General features: G+C 49.9%; 1 protein-coding gene across 6 annotated transcripts in view; it reads left to right on the top strand.

The window, feature by feature from the left end:
• The first annotated feature begins 286 nt into the window (after nucleotides 1-286).
• Nucleotides 287-26,948, top strand: part of RHBDL3 (rhomboid like 3) — a 63,163-nt gene continuing 36,501 nt past the window's right edge. Inside the window, exons 1-3 of one of the 6 annotated variants that reach the window (XM_027749613.2) lie at nucleotides 4,005-4,129; nucleotides 7,568-7,591; nucleotides 25,112-25,195. In XM_027749613.2, coding sequence (XP_027605414.1) covers nucleotides 4,010-4,129; nucleotides 7,568-7,591; nucleotides 25,112-25,195 — 228 coding nt within the window. In that variant the 5' untranslated portion in view covers nucleotides 4,005-4,009. Of the gene's footprint in view, nucleotides 360-2,962; nucleotides 2,979-3,715; nucleotides 4,130-7,437; nucleotides 7,592-25,111; nucleotides 25,196-26,948 lie in introns of those variants that run through there. The other 5 variants (XM_027749615.2, XM_027749618.2, XM_039390261.1 and 2 more) reach the window with 5 other exon arrangements.

The raw sequence follows: 26,948 nt of genomic DNA, 5'->3' as shown, positions 1-26,948 counted from the left end.
CCCGAACACCGGCGGGATCGGGATCGGGATCTGCTCTGCGGAACACCCCCATCAGCCCGGGACCGGCGCTCGGAGCCCGGCGGGGAGCGGGTTCTGCCGGTCGGCGGCTGCCCGGCCGCCCCACGAGGCCCTGAGGGAGGCGCGGGAACCGCCCCCGCCCTGAGGGGCCGCCCGCCCTCACGGCCCCGCGCCCCGCCCGCGCAGGTGAGGGACGGAGCGCAGCACCGCCGGCGGTGATAAAACAGCCCTTCTCCGTGCGTTTGGGGTGAGGAATTTGCCTAGGGAAGAGACGCAGGTTTTGGTGTCCAGCTCTGCTGCGGCCCCGCTCGGGCGGGCGGTGTTCTCTGAGGCAGCCCCAGGTAAGAGCCACGATGTCCCTGTGCCGCTGGCCAAGCCCTCCCGGATCCTGTGAGGGTTCTAGTCACCGTAAGGGAAACTGTTCTACTCATGGAGCGCATAAAGAAGAAAGTCCAAAAAGTCGAGCTGTTGCTCTTAAGTGCTGGGGAGAAGGAGCAGCAGCCCAGTCCCTTCACTCTTAGCAGATTTGTTTTCTTTCCTCTGGTCCTGTAGGGTTTCCTAACAACTTCTTTCATTGTATTTTCCACAACCAGACTCCATCTCAGTTCAGTCTGATGCATGAGTTGCCTTGTCATGATGTAAAGTCACTCAGAGGACAAAGACCTTGATTATTTTTCCTTGGAGACACATCTTTCACCCCTTGGCTTTGACCTCCGGTCTGAAAGCTTGTCAGTTCAGGAATTATAGTAAGCAAGATTTGATTTTATGTTGGAAATTAACCTTGAATTACTAATTGGTCTCCATTTCAAATAGTTCTTTTGATTCAGAATGAACCTGTGCTGTGATCCCATCAGGTAACATTAAAAAGGGGCAGAGATACATTTTAAATACCCTAAAGGTATTAGGGTATTATTTAAATAAATGTATTATTTAAATACCCCTAAAGGGTATTTAAAAGGAGGGCTCCCTTTTAAGACAACTACCCCAAAAAAGGACTAATAGCAGATTTAATTATTTCCCCAGCTATAACCAAAAAGACAATTAGAACCAGCTGCAACCAATAACAGCTACTGGGGCAGAAGAGAGCTGCAGGTGGAAAGGCTAGAGCCTGCTTTTCAGTGCTAGACTTGAAAAAGCTTTAAGTAGAACATGGGGAATAGGCAGGGTCAGGAGGACAGGCTTTCAACACAAGTTAGAAATCAGACAAGAGGTTGGATGTTATTTTTTCCCACTATTCCTTCTCTTCAGGAGGGAAAGTATCCATGAGTCATAGAGAAGCCAAAAGGCAGCACATAGAGTCTAATTCGTATTGATTCTAAACCTGTGTTGTCCCAGCACTGATGCTCAAAGAGGCCTTTGCCACTGTTACCTTTTGGACTCAGTTTAAACCCCAATCTCAAACCATCCGTGATTTTTAAAGATTTTTAGCCGTTTTCATGAGCCTGAAGGGGTTAATCTGACAGGTCTGATCCGGTCCCAGCTGTGTATGTGCTGCCTTATTTCTTCCTGGGGTGGTGTTTGGGTGCAGCATTTTGGGTTTCTGATCCCAAATACCTCATTTTCCTTCCTCCCAGGGCTGGCTGGGCTGAACTCTGATACGGAAATCAAGCTGGGTAGGTTGCTCCATGTAGCTCCAGTTGTGAGAGCTGGGCAGTTTTGTGAAAGCCCCTTGGGGCTACTTTGAGTGGAAAAAGGACCTGTGAACAAACTGTTCAGGTTTGTTCCAGGAGGCTTAGCTAGCAGATGTTGGCTGAGTCCCTACTTTGAGGGGTTTTTATTGCATATTCATGAGCTGACCTTTTTAGCCACTTCCAATGCAGGAAGGATATATATCTACATTTTCTTTGTAGTATTTCGAATATAAAAGGTTGCCTACGTTACTGAATGTGAAAATGGAGTAGGTTTTATAATCTCAAGTTCTTTCTGTCTCAGTTTGTTCTGAAGCCCTTCCATGTTCTGTCTGCATCTGCTCTGGGGTGCCCCCAGCTCCCCAGTTTCTCTAGCAATTACTGTTTTCCAAGGTAGAGTCACCAGGGTATGCAGTGGGGAGAAATGACGTTCTAAATTAAGAGGCTCTCACAGACTTGCAAGATGATAATTTGTCTGTAACAAAACTCCTCATTAGAATACTGTTAATTTCCTTTCTGTGATGATTATAGCACAGCACTAGCTCATATGTGCAATGTGCAGAGACATTTCCCTGAAAAAAAACCCAAATTATCATTACCACTAGTGAAAAACATTCCTCAGAGGAGAAAAATGAACTTGTAATTCTGCAGCAGTTTTCCAGTTTAGTGGGAGTTTGGTGTTAAGGTAAGGTTTTGGGGGTTCTCCCTGTTGTTGATTGCACTCATGTTACACTTCATGGTTGGCATTTTCCCACCAGCATCTGGAATCAGAGACAATACAGTCCCCAACTGTGTGGAACCTGTTACCCCTGAAATTCAGCTCATTTATTCTCTCTTTGCTTTAAAAACTCGCTTCCCTCCTCCCTACAGACATCTTTAAATGATTGCTGTTTCTCTCTGTTGGCATAGCATATTTTTGCTTATCCATCTGTTTTGAAGTTTTGATGAGGTTCAGTTTTTGAGTCAAAAAGAGATTGTTTTTATAATAGCTGCTTAGTGCCTGGAATATTTTGGCAGGGGTGGTGTTGTATGAGTGAAGTGGGTTAGTGTTTCTCAGAAGTGCTGGATTTGGTCTCCTGTTCTTATGCTTTGGGAGAGCAGGCTGGACAGACGAGGCAGAAGTGGATGCCGTGCTCAAGGTGATGGTCCTTAAGGGGCAGAACCTCTCCTGTTCATCAGTTGCGCTGGAGACCCCAGAAGAGCTTTTATTTTGTTGTCATTTTCCCGCCTGAATCCTGAGGTAGAAAAGTTGTGCTCTTCGGGTCCAAAGGTCGTGGTTTTACTTCTTTGCTTCGCTTCTGCGGGATGGAAAATCCTATTCCTTTTCCAGAGGTATTCCAGCTGCATTTGGTTTTAATTGTTGTTGTCGTCGTCTGTTTTTTAAACAAATTTGTATAGAAAAGATGGACTTGTAGCTTGGTTCTGTCCTTATGGCTGAGCTGTGGCTGAGCTGGTTTTGGACCTTTGCACCCAGAAAACGTGGCCTGTGGTGCTGGACCCTCTCTCTGTTCTGGCTCTGTCTGGCTGTGGCTGTCGGTGCAGCAGCAAGCAGAGGCACTGGCACCATGTGGCTCAGCCCGGCTCTGCTCGCCCTTCCCCCTTGCCGACCTGCTATTTCTGTGCTTCATTGGAAGAAGCTAAAACTGCTGGATTTCTGCCTGCAGTCAGGGCATTCCTCAAGTTCCTAATCCGGGCTCCAGATGGTTAAGTTACCCATCCTGGCATACAGGAACGAGTCGTTACGGTAAAAGATGTAAAACCCCACACCAGCCCCTCACGGTGGGACTCTCCGGGAGGGAGAAGTTACCTGGTCACCTGCCCGCGGGCAGGACCGGGCTGGGACCGGCCCAGGGGCTGCCCGGCGCTGGGCACGGCCGATCCTCGGCGGGTCGCCCCGGGGGAGGCGGTGAAGGAACCCCCGGCGCTGCTCCCCCGGCGCTGCTCCCCCGCCGCCGCCCAGCCGCATCCTCGGACGTGCCGCAGCTCCGGGCTCTGTCTCCCAGAGCCCCCGGGGGCTCTCCCGCGCCGGGAAGGGCGGACCCCCGTCCCCGGGCGATGGCTCGGGGGAGGCGCCCGCCGTGCCCGGGCCGGGGGCACCGCCCGGCCGCGGGGGCGGGCGGCGGCGGGCGGGGAGGGGTCAGTGCCCCGGCCGGAGCTCGGCCGCCGGGATGATGCCGCCCGCCGGCGCTGCCCGCGCTAATTGGATGTTCCCTGGATGGAGGATTTCCTCCCCTGCCGGCTGCGGGAGTCATGAAGGCAGGCTCGGCTGCGCTTGAAAGTTTGCCAAGCGGCAGCTAGGTTTAATTTCTTTAAGGATCTGGGGAGAAGGGGGGGCGGGGGCTGAAAGGGGACCGTTTCCAAGCATGGGAGACAAGCTGCCGGAGCCTCACGCCAGCTCTTCCCCTGCTGTGGCTGCCAGCGCGGAGGCGGAAGAAATCGAGGTGCTGGACTCCGAGGATGTCCTACCTATGGCCGCGGAGGATGTAAGTTTGCTTCGCCCGGTGTCTTCCCCCCTCTGACAGGTTAATCGGCTCAGGCTATTCATAGCTGCATCCCGGGATGGGGGCAGGAGCGGGGCCGGTGACCCTGCGGGGCTTGGGAAAGCCGCCGTCCCCGCCGCCCTCCCGCCGCCGCTGTCCGCGGGCTCCGGCAGCCGCCGGGCCGGCTCCGGCCCCGGGGCCGCCGCTCCCGCCGCTCCCTGCCCCGGGGGCCCGGGCAGGCGGCCGGTCCGCCCGGTGCCCGCGACCGTCGCGGAGATGCTGCGGCTGCCGGGCACGGGCAGCGGGCTGCGCACCGAGGCGACCCTGGAGCCCGGAGAGGGGCTGACGCCTCGGCTCCAGGGGCTTCCGGGGGACCGAGAGCTTCTCCAGAGTCCCGGCCACCCGGAGGGTGACAGATGCGAAACGCTCCCGCTCTCGGGAGCTGCTCCCTCTTCCAGCCCCCGAGCAACAAACAGCCGAGGAAGTTTTTTCCCCGACTCGGCGGGGCTGATGGCTCCTCTCCACCCTCCGAGCTCTGATTGCACCTGAGAGTGGGATAACTTGGCGCCGGAGTTCTGCCTCTGCTCACGCAGCCCAGAAGGACACCGAGTCTGCTCCTGCCAGGCTGAGCGGCAGAGACTGCAGAGCTGAGGCGATTGTTCTGTGCCTGCCGGTCCCGGAGGCAGGAGCTCGCTGTGCACCTGTCTGGGAGGGAGCAAACGTGAGAGATCCTGCATTCCTGGTGCATCCCAGGACTGTTCACAGCTCTCCTTCCCAGCAAACTCGGCTGGGATGAGGACTGCAAAGAGTCTGCCCAGTCTGCAGCGGTAAGCGCAGGGTCTGCTCCTGCCAATGAGACATGAACAGAGATACTAAACGTCTTTCTGAAGCGGGCTCTGGCTCGGCTCTTGCACGGCTACGAGAGGGACACTTGGGAGCTGAGCCTTCAGCAACGGCGCACCCCCTTTGCTCTCTACTTTCGACGCTGCTGGAGGAACCTGCCCGGGGATGTTTAGGGACAGAGCCCGCTCCTCATGCCCCAGCCCTTCCTTCTGAGTCACCTAGAATTCGGTTGCTGTTGGATTTTCCCCCCAGAGGGTAGCGGAGGAAATGCAGTTGCTTGGTAGAGCTGCATTCCCCGGGCTGTATCCCTGAGCGCTGTGCAGTCAGGAGGGAACATGTGATGCAGTTTGACCTCTGCTACAACACTGCCAGGCAGTCCTAGGAGGAGATGCCTGATCCAGGGGTATGTGTAGCTTTGACTTGGAAAGGGTGGCTTTCCAGGAGCTTTCACAGTCCAGGTTTCCAAGTCCCAGTGCTTGCTTGCGTCAGCCTGTGACCTTTTCTTCTCTGACAAATTTTGTGCTTGTCTGGATGGTCCTCCAAGGAAGATTTCCTGTTGTGACACACATGGGCCCCTTGGAGTTCCTCCAGCCTCTACATGAACGGAGCCATTAGCAATTCCATCCTGCCAGGGAACCAGGAGATGCTGAAGTGCTGAGTGCAGGCAGGATTGGGCTCCTTGGACAGGAGCTTTCCCTGGTGAAGTCTAGATTCTCATCCCAGTTCTGCTGGTGATTTGCTGCTTGACCTTGAGGTAGGACAGCCTGGGTCAGCCCCAGCTCGCAGTGTGTTGTTACTGGTGTGGGATCTGCATTGTTATCTGACCCTGGTACCTTGTTTTCGATCATCAACAAAGCAGCCCCAGAGCTGCAGTTGCATTGGTTACAGGAAGCTGCTGAGACCTGGCAGTGGATGATGTGACAGAAGCCTGAGGTATCGTGTATCATCTGCAAGTCAGAAGAGCAGGAAGTGGTGTAAATGCCCTCCTTCTCCTCGGCCAAGATTTCCTGCTGAAACAAGCAGGCTACAGAGCATCATCTCTGAGAATTCCAACTGCTCTGTGTCCCCCTGGGACCTCACTGGGGGCTGATTTTCTGTTGGTATTACATCTGAAAGCTTGATGGGAGCTCTCGGCTTGGCCAACAAGAACTGACACAGGGTCGGTTCTTTATGTGTTATTAACCACAAAAATATTACGTAGTGGAGGTTTGGCTGCCACAGCATTGGCAGGGTGTAAAAGCTCAGCTGTGATGTCATTGCAGCTCTCAGAGCAGCATTCCACAAAGCCAGGATCCAGGCAGTCCCAATATGCTCTGTTTAAAGTGCTGGGCTGATTTATGATGATAAATGGGAGTTTATAAATGGAGGGAGAGATGGGGAGGAGGGGAGCCAACAACTTAACTAATGGAAAGGAATTTGGTGGCCTGATATCCCAGTGTCACTCCAGTCAATTCTGCTTTAGATCTGCCTACCATGTGAAAGCAAATATTCTTCCAGGACCAGATAAGACTCTCCCCAGAGTTCTGCTTTGCCTACAGCACAGTGAGATTTGCTTCTTTGAGTCTGACATTTGTTATTTGCTTTTATGGGGCAGTGAATGAGGCAGAAACAAAATGTTTTGCTGAACTGCACTTCAGACAGCAGAGCTGGAAATGTGCAAGGTGTTTTCTGGAGATCCCAAGCCAGTGGTTACCCCAATGTTGCCCCATGGAAGTTGCTGTCTTCTGAACTGGTCCCTAAATCCAGGAGAGATGAGAGAGCCTTATATTAAGAATGTCCTCTGTTCCATGGGACACTGAGACAGCAAGTCTGGGTTAGAGAGGTGACTTGACATCAGTCTTTCTACAAAACATAAATCAGAGCCAGTCTCCAGCTGGTTTTATCTGTTCCCAAATGACAAGGACTTGTGGAGTGTTCACATGGCTGTGTGTGTTGAAGTAGAGCTTCCTTCTGTACAGCATTTTTAAGGCAGTTCTGCTAGAACAAAAGGTATGGAGTAATATAATGGGCTCTCTCCAGCCTTCCACCCTCCCACCTTGCACGGGAGGAATTACCTGTTTTCCAAATGTGGACATGTGAGGTTCAGAAAACTGGTGGGCTGTTAAAGACCCTGCAGCAAATCCCTGCCAGAGTCAGGGGCAGGCAGCAGACAGAGCTCTGACAACCCAGCAAGGCAATCGAGGGGTCAGGGTTGGGCCACAGGATCTGAGAGAGTGATCTGAAAAACCATTGCTAATTCCCCCCTCCCCTCAATATACACCAAGCTTTCTTGATCCCTGGGAGTAAAAAAGCCTTTTATTCCTTGCTTGCCTGCAAGTAGACAAAGAGGGAGAAAACAGAATTAACACATGAATGTTCTGAGTTCATCCTAATTTGGATTTGTAAATGAAAACTGTCCTCCCTGTGTTTGGTAGATTCCCCCTGCCTCCTCCCCCGGAAGGGTAGGTGATTCTGGGATGAAGAAGGATGCTGGAAATGGCATTAAATCATTTGGCTATTCCTCTGTTAGAATGTACTTCTACAGTTTACTGCATGTTAATGTCGTTGCTCTTATACCTTCTTTTTCTTCTTTTTCCTCCCTCATGCATTGCCTCTCAGCACTGGAAAGCCCTGTTTGATCAGGTATGTGAACATCTGATGTATTGTCTCTGTCTCGTGAGCAAAGAGCCTAACCTCCAGTGAATTCCCTCTGTGCTAGCTTTTCCCTGCGTTTCAAACACAGCCTAGGAGGAATGTGTTCCCTGCTCCCAGTTCCCAGGATGCTGATGTGCAAATCAGAATTATCACGACTGCTTTGGGCCTTTCTCTCAGCCCCTCTTCAGAGTAGCCAGGGACAGGAGTGAGCCCATCCCTGCTGGCACGGGGGCTGAGCCAAGGTGCTGCTCTGTGTGCTGCCAGTTGTGCTGTCCTTGCCTGTGGATTAAAGGATGTTCTAGTCTTTCAGGCTGGCAGACCAGGACCTGTAAAACCAGCACTGTGCTCTTTGAAATGGCTCCCCAGCTGCTAAACTGACTTGTGTGGGGTTACATCCTCCAGGGAGCACCTGCTCCTTGAAACTATTAGCAAAGGATTAGCAAAGTATCTGCTCCTGTACCCAAGACTGTAGTTGGGTCGTGTTAAATGCCTTGGGTCAGACCTGTAGCTGGCTGAAATCAGCACAGCTCTGCAGAGCTCTGAGCTGGAGCTGCAGAGATTTTGGGTGGTGGGCTCTAGTTTGTAAATGATGCTTTTAGCTGCTTTAACTGACGTGTTTGCTTTGTGGCATTCTCTCCACGTGCCAGGTTGGAATGTGAAGCAGCTATAAACTGGAGGATTTTTCTAGGGTTGACTGGCTTTTAAACTGCGGCCATCTCTTGATGTCATAAACTTCTGTGCAGTTGTGTGTGCGTGTAAATGTCACCTTCTGTAAGGGAGCTTGCTCTGACTGGCAATAAAGTTGGGATGGGATTTCATCCCTGCTTTATGAGGCGCTGATCTTGCCTCTGTGTCTGGCTGAAGTGCAAAGCCAAAGCTGTGGTGCAGTGTGTGAAGGGATGTCCTTGGTACCCTGGGGGTCCCGTTCTCATCCAGCCATTAACTGGGCTGCCTGTTGTGGTGAGTGCTGGTTCACACCCTGTCAGTGTGACCAAGTGCTGCTCCACGTGCCTGCACTGCAGCACAGCCAGCTGGTGGGTGGGAGCTGGGTGATGGTGTGTTGGAATTTCCTGGGGCTCTGAGGGTTTGCTGCCACTGAAAAGGTGGATGCACAATGAATTGCTTGTGGTCTGGGCTGGAGGTTTGTTCCAGCCACTTTGAATTCTCCTGTCTCCAACACTGGCCTTAATCTGGAGGCTGATTCTACAGGCATCCTTTGAAGTCATTGAGCCCTTGTGGGATGGGGCTGTTGGCTGGCAGCTACCTCAGGCTCAAAGAGAGGAATCTGTAATTTCCCATTGGACTTGCTTGAATAGTAGATGGGGGCTTTTCCTTCTTTTTTTTCCTCTTTTTAAGGGAAGGGAGAGTTTGACTGTTGGATTTACAGAACATTAACCCAGTGACAATGGAACTGGCTGTAAAGGCAGACCTCCAGTAATTAGCTATGTTTCAATTAGGGCTGCAGCTGAATTTTAAACCTTGTCTGTAAGGCTTTATTATCAAAGAGAATGCAACCTGTGACAACCAGTCGTAAGTCCTGAATAAATCAATGATGTCCTTGTTGCCCCTTGTTGCCCCCGGGCAAAGCTGACGTCTTCCTTGAGCATTCCATCATCAGAGCAGTGCAATTAGTCCTGCAGGGCAGTGCAAGATGCCGTTTGTCAGGGAACAAGGTTGCTATTCCCAGCAGCAGTGTGCTGTAGGAACATTTTGTTTAGCTCTGATTGGCATCCATGTGAAACATGAGGACAGCCTTAATAACTGGAGAAAGCCTGTGTGTTCAAACTGGGAACAGTTGCAGCCCTCCCTGGGAGCTGGGACCTGGCTGTGTGTGAACTTGGAGTGGGAATGTGTGGTGGAAGGTGCACATGTGTTTGTGACTCATGGGCTGGGACTGAGGCTTGAGAGCCCCCCCCTCAGCTGGAACACGTGGGGCTGTGTTCATCACCTCCCAGGAGAGCAGCAGAGCAAGAGGAGGCTCTGGAGAAAGTGTTGGAGCAGTTGGGAATTCACAGGCTGGGACTCTGCAAGTGCCTTGTTGCTGTCATAGTCCATCACCCCAGAAAACAGTGTCAAGGAGAGGTCAGCACACCCTCCCCAGCCTTTGAGTGGGGAAAAAATTATTAATGATTTCTTTCTTCCTTTTTTTTTTCCTGTGGGGAGATAATTTAAAAACTTTTATTTAAGTTTCATGACCAAAAGAAAGCAGCATGTTTCTATTTAGACATACAAAATTAAAGGGTTTGGTTTTTTAATGTCACCCCCCTCCCAACATCTTAATTAAAAATTCAAAACTTTTTGATGGAAATTGCTGCTCAGCCATAAAGAAGTACTTTTTGCTTGGTTATTTTGGGGGAGAGGAGAGACTGACCATGCTTTCTGGAGGAATTTTTTATTTGTTTTGATTCAGTTCTAATCTGTCACACTGGGAACTGTCAGTGGCTCAAGCCAAGATCTTCAGCCACTTGCAGATTGATTCTCTTTAAGAAGTAAAAAGGATTAAATTTGACAAAAAGTCAGGCCCAGAACTACTTCCTATTCTTTGAGGTTCAATGAAGCCCCTCCCAGGGCAAAATCCTGACTACACTGAAGCAAGTACCAAAATTCCTTCTTCATTTAGTGGGGTCAGCACTTCACCCGAGAGTTCGGGAGCAGCAGCCTCGCAGCTTTGCGGTGCTGCAGCCAGACACTTCCAGCTCAGCTGCTGCTTCATACTGGGCTTGCAAGATGTGATTTTTATTACGAGGCCGCGGCCCTCGGGCAGCTCTAACTCACTTTTATATGGGAACTTTTATAGGGATTCATACATTTATTTATTGTGCTCATAAACACCCTCCACCCACACACACACATCTGCTGCCTTCTGCAGAGCCTGCGCCATCCCTGCGCACTCCTCGCTGGCTCCTTTGGAATCTGAGCTCTGAGCAGAGCAAGGCATTGCCTCTCCATCCCTCTGCAATCACTTGGGGGGTTTCTTCATTTGTCCTTTGCTGGCCAAAACCCCATTTTTTTGTTAATCTTCTGGTAGAGTTACAAATGTGACAGTCCCAGGAGCAGGTCCTGATAGTTTCACACTTCTCTGTGCTATTAAGATCCCTGTTAATTGCCTTGCACAGACATGGGAACATCTCCCTGTCCTTGCTGAAGCCAAGTTCATGGTTAGAGAGAGTCTGCAGATGAGTCTCCTGAGGGGCAGTTCCAGCTTTGCTGTGTCCTTTCCAGGGCCTCAGTGCCCTTCCTTGCCTCCGTGTCTCCAGTGTCCCTGCTTTAGCCATGGCTGCAGCTAATCGGAATTATCCAGCCCTTGGCTGTGCCGGGGGAAAGGGGCTGTCCAGGAGGGTGATCTTTGTTCTTAGGACAGACCTGGCTTCTGAAAGTGGCTTTCAGCCCTGTTAAATGCCAAGTGCTTGTATCATCTTCTCTGTTTCCCCATGGCTGCTGAGATTTCGAGGGTGAATTAACATTATCAGCCCTCATCTTGGAGTTCTCACTTCTCACCCATACCCCGGTTTGTAGTCATGACAACAAACTTGTTTTAAATAGATACACACAAAACTCTCCAAAAAGACCCTCCTCACTGGCTCACCACCTTGATCCTGTTGCTTGTCAATCCAGCCTGTGTTTTGTTGCAGCTGCTTTAGAAATCTTAGATTCCTTCCTGAGACTTGTACGTGGGCGTGATGGCAACAGATGAACAGAATTTATGGGGAATGCAGAGAGATGCCAAGTTACCCAGTCTGTGTGGGCAGCTAATGGAAAACTTGAGCTCAGAAACAAGGCTGGAGAGATATGCACTTGCCAGGAAGAGTTCAGTTGCTGACACTACCAGCAGTGGGTGCAGCTGAACCTGCTCTGCCATGGTCTCATAAACATTAAAATATGTTTTAAAATATGCTGACTTTGCAGCCGCCCTAAGTCCAGGGCTGGTTCCTGCACGACTGAAATTGCAAAGCAATCCATAAAATCAGGCCAGCTATTATCATGGTTGGTTGTAACCAAGAAAGGGAGTTATTTTGAACTCAATGAGCTTTTATGTTAACTGTGTTCCTTTTCTCTGGACAGCCTTTAGCACAGGCAGGACAAACTACTTCTCACGCTGTAAAAGAAATTCCATTTTGTTTACCGGGGCACTGTTGAGCTAAACATCACCCTTCCCTTGGAAAAGCTTCCCTGCCTATTGGTGCTGGCAAACCCCTGCCAGCTGTGGCTGCAGGACCTCTGCAGGCAGGTCTTGCTGAGCTGTAGGCAGTGCTTTGTGACTCGAGATTTTACTTCTTTCTCTGACAAATACCTTGTGTCTCACTGCTGGGTTGTGTGGGTCACTGGGAGCAGCGGGAGCACAGGCTGCAATATGAAGAATAGGAAATGATGGCAGTGAGAGCAGCAAGTACAGGCAGGGGGGTTGAGCACAGGGTTGTGTGCAAGTCCTTGCCTGAACTTTGGACTATCACTGCCTTTTCAGAGTGGTGCTGATATGTCCATATTTAAGTGGGGTGGTACTGCAAAGAGATCATGGGAATTAGGAAATAATAATAGAGTTGTTACTTCATCTCCTAAGGTGAACTGGAGAATCAGGGGTGCTGGTGGGAGACTGTCCATGGTGACAAGAGCATCCAGTCCCCAAAGCAGGGTCTGCCTTGTCTGCTACATCAGATGCTTCTGAGAGTGTGACAAGAAATGTGCCCCCTTCTCCCCCTCCGCCAAGCTGTGCTTTGTAAAGGGGACAGACATTTTAAAAGCTACAAGGGTCTCTTGGCAATGCTCAGAGGGGGCTCTGCATCTGCCCCACGCCTTGGAGTCTAATCTCATTTACAGTTGTCAGCGTGGGCTGCTGGGGGAGATGAAAGGCAGAGGACAAGGCGGGAGAATAGATTAGTCCCGAGCAGAGGGCGCGGGGAGTGCACCTGCCCCTGCCCCGCTACCTTGAGGAGGGGCGGCGGCAGCAGCTGGGCTTGTGTCATCTGCTCTTTGAGGCACCCGGCCATGGAGCACACGATTAATGACTCAGGGGGCTGGGCTTTTGTGAGCCATAAAGCCCTGGGATTTAGGCCGGGCTCTCAGGCCTTTTCCCTGAGCAGCACCATCACTTTACATTTCTCAAGTGGCGTTGTGTGCAGGGAGCTGCTGTCTGTGGCCACAATGCTTCCCTTTCTCCTCCCTCCCCAAACTGGGCTGACCTTTGTCATGCAGCATTAACCCTTTGACTCCTCCACTTTGGGTTATGGGGTTGGGGAAAAAAAGAGAGTCCCTTCAAATTCATTGCCCTGTGGACAGCCTTGAAGGGAAGAATGGGCTGGCGGGAGAGGATCTGGTTTTGCTGAAGGAGATTGGTTTGCTGATGCTCTTTGGATTATCAGCTCCTCACTGCCTTCTGCCAGAGGCTTTTTTGAATACAGCAGCACCGAGGAAAGAGGGGAGGGGAATTTATCCTTCCCTCAGTCAGGGAGGGAAACTGAGGCATTTAGCTGCGAATAGATGTCTGAGAGACTATTCCCTCTGCAGGCTGATGCCTTTTACTGTGCCTGGATTAGCCTGTGTCCATCCCCAGTGTTGTTACAGGGGATGGCAATCTCCCAGCACTTCAAGGCTTATACCCAGATTTGGCTTTTAGCCACGATGCCCTGGGCTGATGGCTCAGCATGGAAAAACTACACAGAGGTCATTAGTGATCTTCCCACCTCTTGCAGGATGAACAGCAAAAATGCCCCAAGTTCCTCCTTAGTCTTCTAATGCCTCTGTGCACTGAACACCAACCAGCCCTTAAGCTGGATGTGGGTCTCTGGGTTGTCTGTATTTATACCTTCCCTGCAGCATGAAAGATTTGTGATCAGCTATCCCATTTCTCCTTTCCCTGGCTCCTTGATTGTTCCTCTCTCCAGTCCCATCAGCCTGTACACAGACTGTTGGCTTTGCCTAGCACGAAAATTTGGGAGTAGGAGCCATCAATACCAACCAGATATTGGCAGTGTAGCAAACACAGCACTATTAAGTTTGTGCCAGTAAAAGTAGGCATTTCCCAAAGTGTTTCAAGGAGTCACAACAAACACACCAAAACGCACATGGAGGCTGAGTCAGTCCTACACAGCTCATGAGTTACTGGCAGCTTGATGTCTCTAGGTTTGTAAAAAGCCTCGGGAGGCTTCCTACTCATTACACATTTGTGTACCTTCCACGTGTGAGCTGCCTGGAAACCTGCAGTGTCCGAGAGGGACGCGGTGTCTCCGCCGCTTCCTGATCCCGGCTCCAGCGGGAGGCTTGGGAAGCGCACGCTCTGCCGTTTCAGCTGAATGTGCGGGATGAGCTTTAGGCACACAGATCCTTGCTGATGCATTGTTCTCAAATCCTGTCTTGCGCATAGAAAATCAGTGAAGCAATAAAAACATTTAAGCCTGCGTGTTAAAAAAGAAAGGGGAGAGAAAGCCGTAAACACAGAGTGGATTGATGCTGTTTTGCAAATCAGCTGGTGCATTGTGCTCCATGGTTGTGTGCTGTCATGGCAGAGAAGGGGAAGAGATCATCCCGTCTCCAGAGGAACAAGCCAGCTGCTCTGCGAGGGGAAACAGCGTGGAGGTGCTTTTCTACGCCATCAGTTATGCCTGTAACATTTGTGGGGCTTTTAAAGTTACTCTCTACCAAATCTAGAAGGCAAATATTTCTCCTCTGCAGTAGGAAGTACGATGTTCCCATTGCTTCCTGGTATTTGGAGTCAGTGCAAATGTACTGGGGCAAGTTTGCAAATGAAATGCAGCAGTGGGTTTGAGTTTGACAGCAGCCAAGGAAGCTGTGATCCTTCTCTCCTCCTCACTAGGCTCTGTACTACGAGCTGGTCTGAAATCACTTTGGTACCGTGAGACAGAGCTGATGGGCTGTTTTCCTGCACCGTTGTACATACAGGCTGCTGAGGAAAGCTGATCTCTGGATGCTCTGGATTTTGATGTGACTCAAACCCTGCAGTGTTTGCCTGTTCTGGCTGTAGCACCCGGGACAGTCACTCCTTTCTCTCTCCCAGACTCCTGAGCGGTGCCATCAACCCTGATTCAGCTGCTCATGGTGACCCCAGGGATATTCTGTTGACCAGAGTCAACATGTCTTGGTGAAATGTGTAGTGAAAGTCCCAAATGTTTGTGATGACACCGAGTCTCACCTGGACCTTTAATTCCTTCAGCTCCAGAAGTAAAACCCAGCACTAGCAAGACACAGAGAATGTGTTCGAAGTGTATGGTCCTGTTGCTTAGGAACAGCTGTCTGCAGTGACCCTGTGTTGCTGGTGAGAAGAGTAAGGATGTGTGGAGCTGATGTTAAACAAGCAGGATCAATCTTACCCCCAGAACCGTTCTTTGTGTGCTTTGATACTGAATGTACTCTGTGAGGAGCGAATACTCTGGAGTATCCTGAGTTGCACGAGGAAAAGATAAATGAGGCTGCTGGAGGCAAAGCTGTTTGTGACTATTGATCATCAAACCTCTGGTTTCATGCACTTCTTCAGGGCAGTGTCCCCTGAGGAAGGACCTCCCTGCCCCTGTGGTCCTTCACCGATAGGTACAGGTGATAATGGAGACCGTGGTTTGTGTAGCACTTGTGTGTCATGTACAGTTGCATGGAAGTGTTTGGCGGTGGCAGCCTAAAGCCAGTGAGATGTGGCCATGGTTACCCTTGGCAGAGAGAGGATCAATATTATAGAAGGTGGAAAACAGAAAAAAGTTTCACAAAAACTACTGGAGGAGCTGATCCTGTGTGCTCTGACCTGGTCTAGCAAAGCACTTGAAAACAAGTGTGCCTGTTGTCCTGGATGCTTTATGTGTCTGACATGGATTGTATGTTTTGCTGGGGCTGGTACCAGAATGGGGACGTGCCCTAAGGGATTTAGAAAGCAAAGTAGGTTTTTAGTTCTGCCCCTTGGCTCTGAACCAGAGCCAAATGCATGTCTTCCTGCCACTCCTCTCACATATTTACTTACCCTCACACTGAGAAATAATGGGAAGTGGGCCTTGAGCATCTTTTCCCACTGCAGGCAGTGGCCTCCATGGAAGGATGTTGGTTTTCAGCCTGGTCGTTTGCACTGGGGAGGAAAATCAAAGTGTTTGTTGTGGTTCTTTCTTCTGTTTGAGCTGCTGCCTCTTCCCTCAGCTCCCTGGTTGCTGATGGAGGAGTTGCTTTTGCACACAGTCCTGGATTTATGTCTCTGGGTTCTCCTCCCCGTCAGCAGGGAAGGCACAAACATTTTTCCTTCGTGTGTCCTCAGACAATAATATTTGGGTCTCGGAGAAAGATTTATTTTGCATTGATTTGTACATTAAGGAGCCCCTTTGGGAGGAGACTGCTCTGAGAGCAGGGGAGATTGTCCTGCTGCTGCTGCTGTCTTTGGTCTCTGAGCTGTGCCTGGAGACCAGGGCTGGAGGAATAACTTCCTTCCAACCTAAATAAAGTGTCTGAAGAATCTTTATTAAGCTGCAAGTTTGCTTTATCACTCTCGGACTTGCCAGCCTTGGGAACTGTTTGGGCAGGTCCTTGGTAGATGTGTGTGTGTGCAGGATTGCTCTTGTGCCTTCCACATGTTAAATATTCTGGTGTTGTCTCCTCTAGGGCTCTATGAACCAGAGTCCCCTTCAACAAAACAGGTGCACTGGATGACTTCCCCCAGGGTGGTGATAGCCAAAATGCCTCCCAAAGAATTGTCTCGTGTCTGAAACAGCTTCTTCCACCTTTATTCCCTCTGTGGCCCATGAGCTGAGAGCTGCCATTGCTGCACTGATTTATGGGGTCCTTTAGTGTTGGTACTGGTGGCCAAGAAAAGCTGGGGCAGAGGAGCCATGTGCCAGCTGCTGATTTATGAGCCCAGCGAACAGTCCTGAAAAGCACAGTAAGAATTCTCTGGACCTTCTGCAGTTCCAGCTGACTGGAAGCTCCAGGCTGTTATTTGACCATGTGGAGTAATAAAACTATGAAAACTAATTAACTTTTGTGCTTACTGCAAAACAAACAAGTTTATGTAAAAAATTACTCCACACTTGCAAGCAGCAGTGACTTTATGGGTTCCAAGCCTGTGTTTAATGACCAAGCATGTAGTGCCATGTGTGAAGTGTGTCCCTTTTGCTGGCTTCTCAGGCTGAACAGAATATAACAAGCTCTGCTGATCCCTGAGGACCTGAACACCAGCCTGGGATACTGTTCTTCTTCATCCTTATCAATTATGTAGCTGCTGTGTGGGTGGAGGTTTTACACAAAGCTGCATCGGGTGGTTTCTCGTAGGCCAACCTCCCTGAGTTACGCACACAGTTCATTCAAGGAAAGGTGCTCTCTGCAGTGCCAGTGCTGGAGCCTGTCTGAGGTCATTCTCTGCTCCCTGGGAGGTGCAGCTAAATGAGCTCTTTCCCAGTGGGAGCCCCAAGGTGGTTTTGTGCTGTTAGCAGGCAAACAGTCAGCCCTGCTCAGGACCTGCCCCTGTGCTGAGGCTGCTCAGCCTGTGCCAGCTGGGATGTTGACACCAGAGCAGGGATGTTTCTGGGTGCTCTGGTGTTGTGTTCCTTGCCAGTGGCCAGGCACTTATAAACGTTGGATAGATGATCCAGCCTCTGTCATCCTACACTGACTCAGGGAAAGGGAATGACTGGCTGTTCTTCCCCCTTAATCAAATTACTGAGGTAACCCTCCTTCTCTCCCATCCCTCCTGCATTACTCAGTAGTTTCTCGTACTGGATGTTTAACTCTGTGTTGTTAGAGTCAATTATTGTTATTAGAGTCAATTATTCATTTATTTATTTATTTTAAAGTGTTTCCCCCCCCTTTCTGAGGGATGTGCTTGGGTTGTCATGGTACTCAGTACCAGAGCCCCAGCCAGCGTGTTTCTATCCCAAGCTTTGGTTTTCTCCACAAAGCAAAGTATTATTGCAGAGCTATTATTAACCTAAAATAAGAGTGTGCATACTCACTGCTATAGAATTCTGCTTTTCACGCATCAAATCAAGTCCCTGTGGATTTTCACCTCCCTCCCAGATCTGGCAGACAATGAAAAAGGGAGCTATTTTTAATCTAAAATGTTCTGTGTTTCAAGTCCAGAGAATGAAAATGTAGTTTTTCTCCTCATAGCTGAGTGCTATAAAACTTTTTGTCTATAAAGGAAGGATAAAACTTCCTTCAGGAAGGGCAAAAGTTCTGATTTTGGGGGCAACAGATCTTAGTTCCCTTGAGAAACTGAAAAACAGTGGCAATCACTGTCCTTGGATTAAGGAATTTACCAAGAAGAAGGAACAATTTAACAAAGGGGGCTGGCAAAGTCTAGTGTGGTAGAGTGGTATCAATTCCCTTCTGGGGGGAAGATGGTGGTCATGGATTAGGAATCACTTGCCTGAGACAATATTTCTGGCAGCCAGGGAGATTGGCATCACTGTCAGAATGGTGCTTACACACCTTTCATCATCTTGCTGTCACTCCAGTTCTGCCATCCCACGGGAGTCCCTGCTCTATCTGTCCTCCTGACAGGCTGGCAGGTATTGTCCAGGAGAGAAGGGGAATTTCTGCTCCAGGTGTGCTTCCTGCCCAGAAGAAATGGATATGGAAGAAGTTTCTTCTTCTCCCCACTGTGTGTGCCCTTCTGTGCTGAGCCCAGGCTGGTGGGCCAAGGGGTAGGGCACCTTCCAGAGCAGGTCCATCCTTCCCTGCTGACTGTCCTGCACCCAGGGCTGTGGTGGTGGGGACAGCAAGTTGTTGCCCCCAAGGTGCAGGTGCTGCTTTAAGCAAGAAGGGCTGAGGCTTCTTTTGCCCTAAAGGGAGGAGGAGGGAGAGGGGCAGAGCAGATCTGACTGTACAGGAAGGCATGAGCTGGGGAAAGCAGTTTTGCAAGGTAGCTTTAGGCCAGGCTTCAGGCCAGACAGCAGGCAGGATGTTACAGGAGTGTGCCAGGAGCAGCATTCCCATATCAGCACTGAACCCTGTCCCTCCAGCACTGGTGGAGCTGCTTCAGTGCAAAGCCCAGCTCAGCTTTCCTTTGGCTGCTCGTGACAGCCCACATGGTGTCTGTGCTGGTGCCCCTCGAGCAGGGACAGCCCTCCCCTGCCCTGCTGCAGGCTGGGCACACACAGAGTTCCAGCTAATGAAGCACAAGGTCACAGGAGCTCCCTGCAGCTGTACAGGCAGAACTTTCCTTGCTGAGTACATTTCCATCCTGGTTCCAGCCTGGCACAGCCCTGCAGACACACCTTGCTCTGCTGCAGGGGGTGTCTAATGCAGCCCATCGGTCACAGCGTCCTGGCCCCTGAGGAGGCTCAAGGGCACAGCCAAACTCTGAGCCAGCAGCCCTCCCACGGGGCTGCCCTGCCCTGCCCTGTGCTCCTCTGCCTGCTGCCCCATGGAGCAGAAAAGGGGGGAGCAGCAGCACTTGTCTCCTGGGGCTGGCCAGGTCCTTGGTGTTCCTGGCTGGCCTTCCTCTCGCTGGTGTTGCTCACCAGATATGTCACTAAGCAGCAGCAGAGAGAGACCCAAAGGCTCAGATCTGATTAACCTCTACAACTTTATCCCGTGTCTTAATTGGATTAGCTGCAGGGGGTGGGTTTGCTCTTGTTCCTGATTTTTTTTTCTTAAACAGGTACTTATCACTGTGACATCTGATGGAAGCAAAAGGTTCAAGTAGCAAGACCTGTGAATAAACAAGCGGTGTTTGCTTCCTCCCCACTGCTCAGCTAACAGCTCCTGCCCTTCCTTTCTGAAATATTGCTGATGCCTGTGAGATGGCTCTGAGTAAGCCCTGCAGTTGGATCTCCTGGGAGGTGTGGGCCTTGCCTGAGAGCCTGGATGCCAGACCCAGAGTCCCTGATTGCTAATTGCAGTTCTGTCACTTTGGGGAAGGATTTCTGCTCAGTAACTGTTCAAAGCAGTATTAACTTCCCACGTTCAGTTTCTTTCATCTTTTCTCTGAGCTTTTTAGTTTCCTTCACGTTCTTCTGCCCCTCAGGGTTTTTGCTTGTCCCACCACCATGGCTGTGGGTTGTAGGGAATTGGCCTTACTCAGCACTGCAATAGCCCTTCCTCTTCCAGGACTTCAAAGCTTGTGCTCCAGTACCAGCTCATTTAGTTTCACAGGTGGGAACATGGAATAGGAAGATCAGTGGCCATATCCTGTTACAATGGGGGACAGGCTGCTACAGACCTAAAAAGAAGGAATTGAATCCATTTCATCATGAGATTGCCTCTCATTCCTCATGGTGTTGTCTGCCTGTGTGGTGCCCAGTGGAGAAAAAGAAGAACCAGTTTACAGGAGTCTTTTCCCCGTGTCCATCCTGCAGCACCCAGTTGCCTCTTCAATAAGCTTAAAATAGAAGCCTTTTTCCTTGCCAGAGCTGTAATGGATCCTGGATTGGGCACTGGAGAGGGTGATGAAGGGGCACATGCTGCTGAGAAGCTCTCTCTCTCCCCTGTAAAAAAGACTGAATTGTAGGTGTGATATCAGGCCATGGTTCTGTTCCAGGAGGAATAATTGCTGTACAAGATCAAAACTGCTGTTACATTACAGCTGGTAATACTGCCTGGCTGTAAGGACTGACAAAGTGTTCCAGGATTTTAATGTATGTCCAGATAAACTGTCTTCCACAGTGAGGCTCAGGCCTTTGAATTTAGTCCATGTAAAATAGCAAGGGCTTTAGTGACTTGGTAAAAAGGTAACTCCAAGGAATCCCCTCTTTGTGCAGGGCTTGAATGGGATTCATTTGTGTGAAGCACAGTTACAGCAGAGGGTTCAGGGCTCCTTTGCATCTGGGATGTGTGGTGGTCAGGGAGGGCTCAGCTGCTGCTCCCAAAGAAAACATGGCCATTAAGCTGAATTACGATGGACATGAGGTTCCTTTCTCAGATTTAATGTATTCCTGTATTTCGTGTCCCCTGGCTCCTGGGCAGCTTGCAGGCTGGGAATGGAAATTGGGAGCTGCAGAGGATGACTGAGCCATTAGCAGGCAGAATTTGATGCTCATAAAAATGAATGCATTTAATGTTGCAAGGCATTGGTTTGCTTTGGTCTCCTGAGGATCTCTTACTTGGAATTTTGTGACTCAGGCTATATTTGTTACAAAAGCAATACAAATGGAGAGGCCCTGTGGTTTCAGAGGCTTGGCTGTTCTCTTGTCTGTGAGTATCATTTCAGCTTTTTCTGTATCAAATGTTATTCCAAGGAAGCTGTGAAAATGTGAAACGCAATGATATCCGAAAACAGAGTATTGCAGTCCCAATTTGTGGTATCCACAGAAATAGCTGTCTTTGGAGATCTGCTCAGATACTGTTTTTCAGGAAAAGCCAAGTTCTAGTAGATAATTTTTCATTATTAGGCTTTCACTGAGGGATATAGAGGACTAAAAGGATTTGGTGGGTCATTAAAATAAGTACAGATCTACCACTGTGGGGTTTTAAACACAAGCTGAAATCCTGGTCCCTTTGAAGGGGCCTCGTTTGCCTCCTTCAGGCCCCACTCTAATTTCATTACTGGTTTCAGAAGGGAAAGGACTTCTACTGATTTTAATTTTACAGTGTTTCTTTTAGCATGCAGACATAGAAATATTCAATTTCTTTCGCCGAGGGTTTCATTAAAGGAAGCTCACACAACGTGCATCCCTTCCATGGGAGAGCATTCGTGTGATAAATTTAATTTTTCAAGCACGGGAGGTTGTGAGGGAAAACACTGGTGCTTCTTGCTTTTCCCTTTAGCACTGAGAGACAAGTCCTTCAGCTCTTCCTCACTCCTGGCAGCCTGGGCTGAAGGGGAGGCAGCAGATACGCCGGGAGAATATTGTGCTACGCACCATAAAGTTGTGCCAAGGCGAAAGGAACATCCAGGCTGAAATCACCTTCTCCCCTGAGGCTTCTGTGGTTTATTTTAATATTTTCGAAGGTGAAGTGCTGGATCCAAGCCTTGCTAACAGCCAACATCTTTCATGTCAGGCAAAAAGTCTTTGCCAGTGTCTTCCTTGGCCACCAGATGCTGGGGATTTCAGTGCAGTAGAGTTTGGCTGTGGAAAGTCTGTTGTTGCTGTAACAATGTGCAGCTCTGTGGGTGCTGCACCCACCTCTGCCTGATGTGTTCTCACAGGGATGTGTGCCAGGGTCAGGCTGAGCAGTGTTTCCATCTGACATGCCCCTCCTTCCCCTCAGCCCCCACCACAGATCCAACTTATCTAGACTGCCCCATTTCCTTGGTGTGGGAGGGATTCTCACTTCGGTTTGTCTGAGAGCAGGACCACAAAGCCTTGGAAGGGAGGAGTGAATGGAGCTGTTCACCAGGACCTGCTTCTTCTGGTGACACCAACTGGCAGTTTCTGAAATAATTTTTACTTTAGGTACCTCCAAACTCTGTAGAGTGAGAATTGGAGGAAGCAACACTGGTCAATGAAAATGTCCATATAATTTTCATTGACATAATAAAGACTAAGGTACATTATAATTAATTTTTTAATGCAATAAAATAGGGTGGGATGGGACAGGAATTAACCTCAGCTAAGCAACCAGTATGTTGTGCTTCCCTACTTACTACAACAAATATTTATCTATGCAGTGAGATTTGCTGGCATAGAAATGGTGAGAGAAGAGGATGATGGCCATGGGAGTTGACCTGGCTTGCTTTCTGCTGTCCCAAGCATGCTGATGTGTGGTACTTCACTGAGGGCTAACCAAAACTAAACATCTTGTCTTTATATCTCCTGTCCAGCTCCTCCAAGTCACTCACTGTGATGAGCAGAGCCTGGTTATATCTGTTCTCCATCTGTCCCTTCCTCTGTCATCTCCACTATCATTAATTGTTAACGTCTGGCCTGAGAGATTGCCTCTTAGCACAGTGTTGAGGGGATCTTTCCATGGAGGATTAGGGCTGGAGTGGATTGACAGGAGGCAGTATCCTTGCTGTGGGAAGTTTGCCAGTCATGTGCAAGCTCAGTGCTGCTGCTCTGCCACTGACTCCAGTTCATGTCAGGCCATGGGCAAGACTCAGCTGCAGCTCCGTGCCCTGTCACCGAGCACAGCAGGCCAGATGTGGCCTGTGCACTGTGTGCTGGCTTTGGGGGAGGCCTCCTGCACCCAACTGCTGCACGTGGCCTTTGTCAGCACCTTCTGTGTGTTCACACCACCTGCACCTTCCCAGGGAGGTGAGTTCACACCTGCTCGGTTTCGCTGTGTGGTTGCAGTGGTTTGGTTCAGGCTGTGGTAACGATACCAGCGCTCGGGGGGCTGGCAGGGGGAGTTGAGATGTCACTTCTCACTGTGTCACTCTCCCCACGTGGCTGAATGTGTCTGTAAATCACACCAGTGCTTCCCCATGGCTTTGCTTTCTGTTACTGCCTCAGCTGCCAGGATTTCATGGGACACAGATCTCGGCTTTTGGCAAAAGCACGGCCTCCTTTCCTTGTAAAGGTACTTGGGATGTATTTCAGTGCCCTGAAGCGTAGCCAAAGGCTCTGCTAAGCTCCCTGAATCCAGGCTCTGAGAGATTGTGTTTCATTTTATTTTACTGGTTTTGCTTGCCCGTGGAGTCTGTATTTCTTCCAGCGTCTGCCCGGGGAGCATGGGAGAATCCCTCGGCATTTCAGAGGGTGAGGAGTTTCCTCTTACCAGGTTGGTCTCCTGATCTGCTCCTAAGAAGTCCTTGGCAACCCTTGTTGCTCATTCCCAAAGGTGATACATATCCTGCAGCAGCCAAAAGGTGTCTGTTACCTCACAAGGGCACTCTGGGGCCTGGGGGCACATTTCCTCCTGGCTGTCAGTACCACAGCTGAGGACTCTCTTTTTCCCTGTTCAGGACAAGCTGTGCTTTGAAGGTGTCACACCAGGAAGGATTTCCATGTGTGTTGGTGCTTTCTACAGCTACAGCAATTGCAAAATAGTCTTCCCCCAGCCTAAAGGGAAACCTTTATATCTAATCCATCTCAGACTTTAAATCTCAAAGCTAGCCAAGTAAAGCCAGCAGAGTTTGCATCAAGGGGCTTGATTTTGTGGGCCTCTTGGAGGGAACATTAAAAGATGTTCGCAGGGTTTAGAAGCATTGTTTATTTATTTATTTATTTGGGTATGGAAATCCCTCTGGCTGGTATTCCCATGTCCCTTTTAGCCATTCGAGATGACATTTCTTTTGTTTCTTTCATTAAAACCATTTTTATCCTGGCTCGTGGGACTGTCCAAGTAGAAATTAAAACATTGCTTGGTGTTTCCTTGCCCATTCTATCAGTTCTTCATCCCCAGATCCTTTCAGCCCCCCCCAGCTCTCCCCCCTTCCCTGCCCAGCTTGCCTTGAAGGGCTGGGAAAGGCGAGACTGGCGCTTTCTGTTGCCTGTCTGATTGTTGTGGGGTTGTGTTTGTGTGGGGAAGGTCACGAGACAAAAAGACCACCAGGCAGGGCTGGGCAGGGGGGGCTCAGTCCCTCTCCATTCAGGCCTTGTGGCAATGGGTGGGAAGAGTCTTGTTTGCATGACAGGATTTCAGGGGGCCGTTGCTTTTTGTTTAGGTTTCTTCCACGGCTGCTGAGTGGGCCCTGAAGGGCACAACAAAAGTAGAGCATATCTGGGAATTCATGGGGCTGCGGCAAAGGAGTGACTGATCCTGCCCAGCCCCTGTGCTCCTGCAGCCTGGAGACTCCCAGCAATTCCTCTGGCTGAGCTGTTTGTGTCCTGTCCAGCCTTGGCTCTGCTGGGAGCTCTGGATCTTGTGGCTGGGATCCTGAGGGGGATAAATGCTCTGGAAGTTTTCTGTCTGTGGAATGAAGGTTGTAATGCAGGGGCACAGCTCCACAGACCTGCCACAGTGGCTGTGCTTCCCAGAATATTTCTGAGACTTCCAGCCAATTACTTTTATTTGCAGCATCTGCCTCCTGCCTTGCCCGTCGGCTCCACACTTTTGAGAGCATTGCTGTGTTTAAACAGCTCTTATTTCCTCATCAGCCCTGTGAGAAGCTGAGCTGTGTCCCTCCCTGCAGCTCTCCCCTCACTCTGTTCTTAGAAAGCAGCTCAGTCTGTATTTACCACTGGTGTGCACAAAAGCAAACATTGTCAGGGACTGATTGTAACTGTCCCAATTACCCCGGGTTCATTTACATAAGAAGACCGACCAGCCTGTGGCAGTGGCATTGCCTTGACTGTCTGATAGGGGACATTTAGATTTGGGGAGCAGGAAAGAACTGGAGTCCCCAGGCTGGCTGTGGCATGGAGAAGAGAGGGCAGTTTTGGTCCCTACTACAGCAGCCCTTCCTGGAAGGAGGATAACTTGTCAGCTCCCAGCCATTGGCAGCACAAGTCTGTCTGATTAAAATGGAATAGCTGCCAGTTTTCCAGAGATGCAAATTCCAGGAACCTCGAGCACGCCTGGCTGTCCCATCTGAGTAAATCCTTCTCCTGCACAGTGTGTGTGTGTGTGTGTGTATTTATGTGTTTATTTTTAGTAGGTGTTGACCCTCCTTGAATGCTTTTAGATTAAGCAGTGACCTGCCTGGTGTTGTCACTTCCCTCAGGCACACGTAACCTCTCCTCCCTGTGTTTGGATTTTTTCCAGAGAGCTAGCTGTTCCTGCAGGCAGGCACTAAAGCAAGAGGAGAGCAGCTGGGATGAAGCAGAAGTCAGGAAGCAGGCTGCAATGGTATGATCTCCTGACCCAAAGCAATAGCTAGTGCTGGTAGGACTTGTTTGCACTGCAGCAGCTGCACAGCTCACACTCCTTTTACTGAATTGAGAATTACTCATATTCTCTCTCCCTTCTCCCCACTGCCACATGTAACACAATCTCCCTGTGCCCAGGCTGGCAGATGGAAACCCAAGGCTCTCTTCTGTTTGCAGCAGTGGTTTCTCATGGGCTCAGCTGGCCTGTGAAGCTGCAATGTTCAGGCTTTGGCAGAGCAGCCCTTGGGAAGACCCTTTGTGCCCCTCTGGCACTGCTGTGTGTGCCTGCACAGACCCACACCCACCTCTTCATCTCCCTGCTGCTTCCAGGAGACACTCCCACACTTGGGCATCTTTCCTTGTTGCCTGTGGATATCACCAAGTTTAGCTGCTTCCTTTGACCTTTATCTTCCCCCCTCCTTCAAAGCTCCCCACTAGTATTTGGCAGTTTGGAATTGTTATTATTTAGTTACTAGGTGACAATATAGGAGTGTGTCATGCAGGGGGCTGGAGCACAGGCAGCTCATCTCAGCTACAGTAGTATTTTAAGCTTCTTGCATCCTTGAATGAGTTACTTTGTGTGAATTGGGTTGGTAATTCATAACTCAGTAATTGGGTGAATTACTTTGTCTCCCAGTTCAAAAGTGGAACTCCTTAGGAGGTGGTACCACTGTGAATCATAAAGAGCACAAATTACCATTTCACAGTGCACTGTGTGCTGGAGACCTGACTGCTAATGGCCAGATCCCAAGTCTCTGTCCTTATGCTTTTGGACCTCTCTAAGAGGGATTGATAATCCAGTCCAGATTTCTCAGGTATTCCTTTACTCTTTCTTTGGGGGGTTGGAGGGGGAAAAATCCTTATGTTTTTCTCAGATCAGATGCTGCTTGTGCTCTGAGTCCAGGGCATTCACATATTTTGCCTGAAATCACCCACACTGGTATTGTTACCTTTGTTTGGTGCAAGGAACACCAAAAAAGAAGAGGCAGAACAGAGTCTCAAGTTGAGGCACAGATCAGCCCCTATTTTAGCCTTGTAGGATCTGAAGGAACATCTTACAAACAATCAGTGTTCAAAGCTAAGGCAAATTCTCGGGAAAGTCTTGGCACGAGTGAAATCTCAGGAGATCTCTTTGCTTGGAAAAGTTTTGTTTTGAAAAAGTTTCTCTTGGCTTTATGAATGAGAGCCAAGCCCTGCAAATAACACTGCTGATAACCAAAACCACACACAGAAACTGCACCTTGTCCTGTCTTTAGAACAATGCTACAGTTGCGTCCCTTGGGCTGCTGCTGGTGATTATCTTGGTGCTTTATCCCGTCGGCTGTTTCCATGTCATTGGCTCAGTTTTGCTACAGTTCCCTTTGATGGGGGCAGCCTGACCTTTGGGGGCTGCCTTTGGATTTGCTCTGGGTTCATGAGAATTTGCTGTCTGGGAGCAAAGAAGGTGCCCGATGGTGGGGGATTATTGCGGGACAGACGATGGTCGCACTGTCTGCTCGAGGCAGCTTTTCTGCTCCTGGATTAAAGTTCACGCTGTGTTACTTGTCTCTCTGTCTAAGGCCTTGTCAAGTCCATGTGGGAAGCTGTTCTGTCTGCACTGTTTCACTTTGTGCTGCTCAGCTCTCTCCCTGCCCCATTTCTCCCCCTCTTTCCCCTTCCATTCAAGCGGCACCTTTCCATCTTTCAGTCTTCCCCATTCAGGTCTGTCTTTGCTCTCTGCCCTGTGTAAAACT

Source organism: Pipra filicauda, unplaced genomic scaffold, assembly GCF_003945595.2.
Source record: "Pipra filicauda isolate LSUMZ 115617 unplaced genomic scaffold, ASM394559v2 scaffold80_size11013439_pilon, whole genome shotgun sequence".
Lineage (NCBI taxonomy): Eukaryota > Metazoa > Chordata > Aves > Passeriformes > Pipridae > Pipra > Pipra filicauda.
The sequence above is the reverse complement of the archived record's forward strand: the minus strand, read 5'-3'. Positions and strand labels throughout refer to the sequence as shown.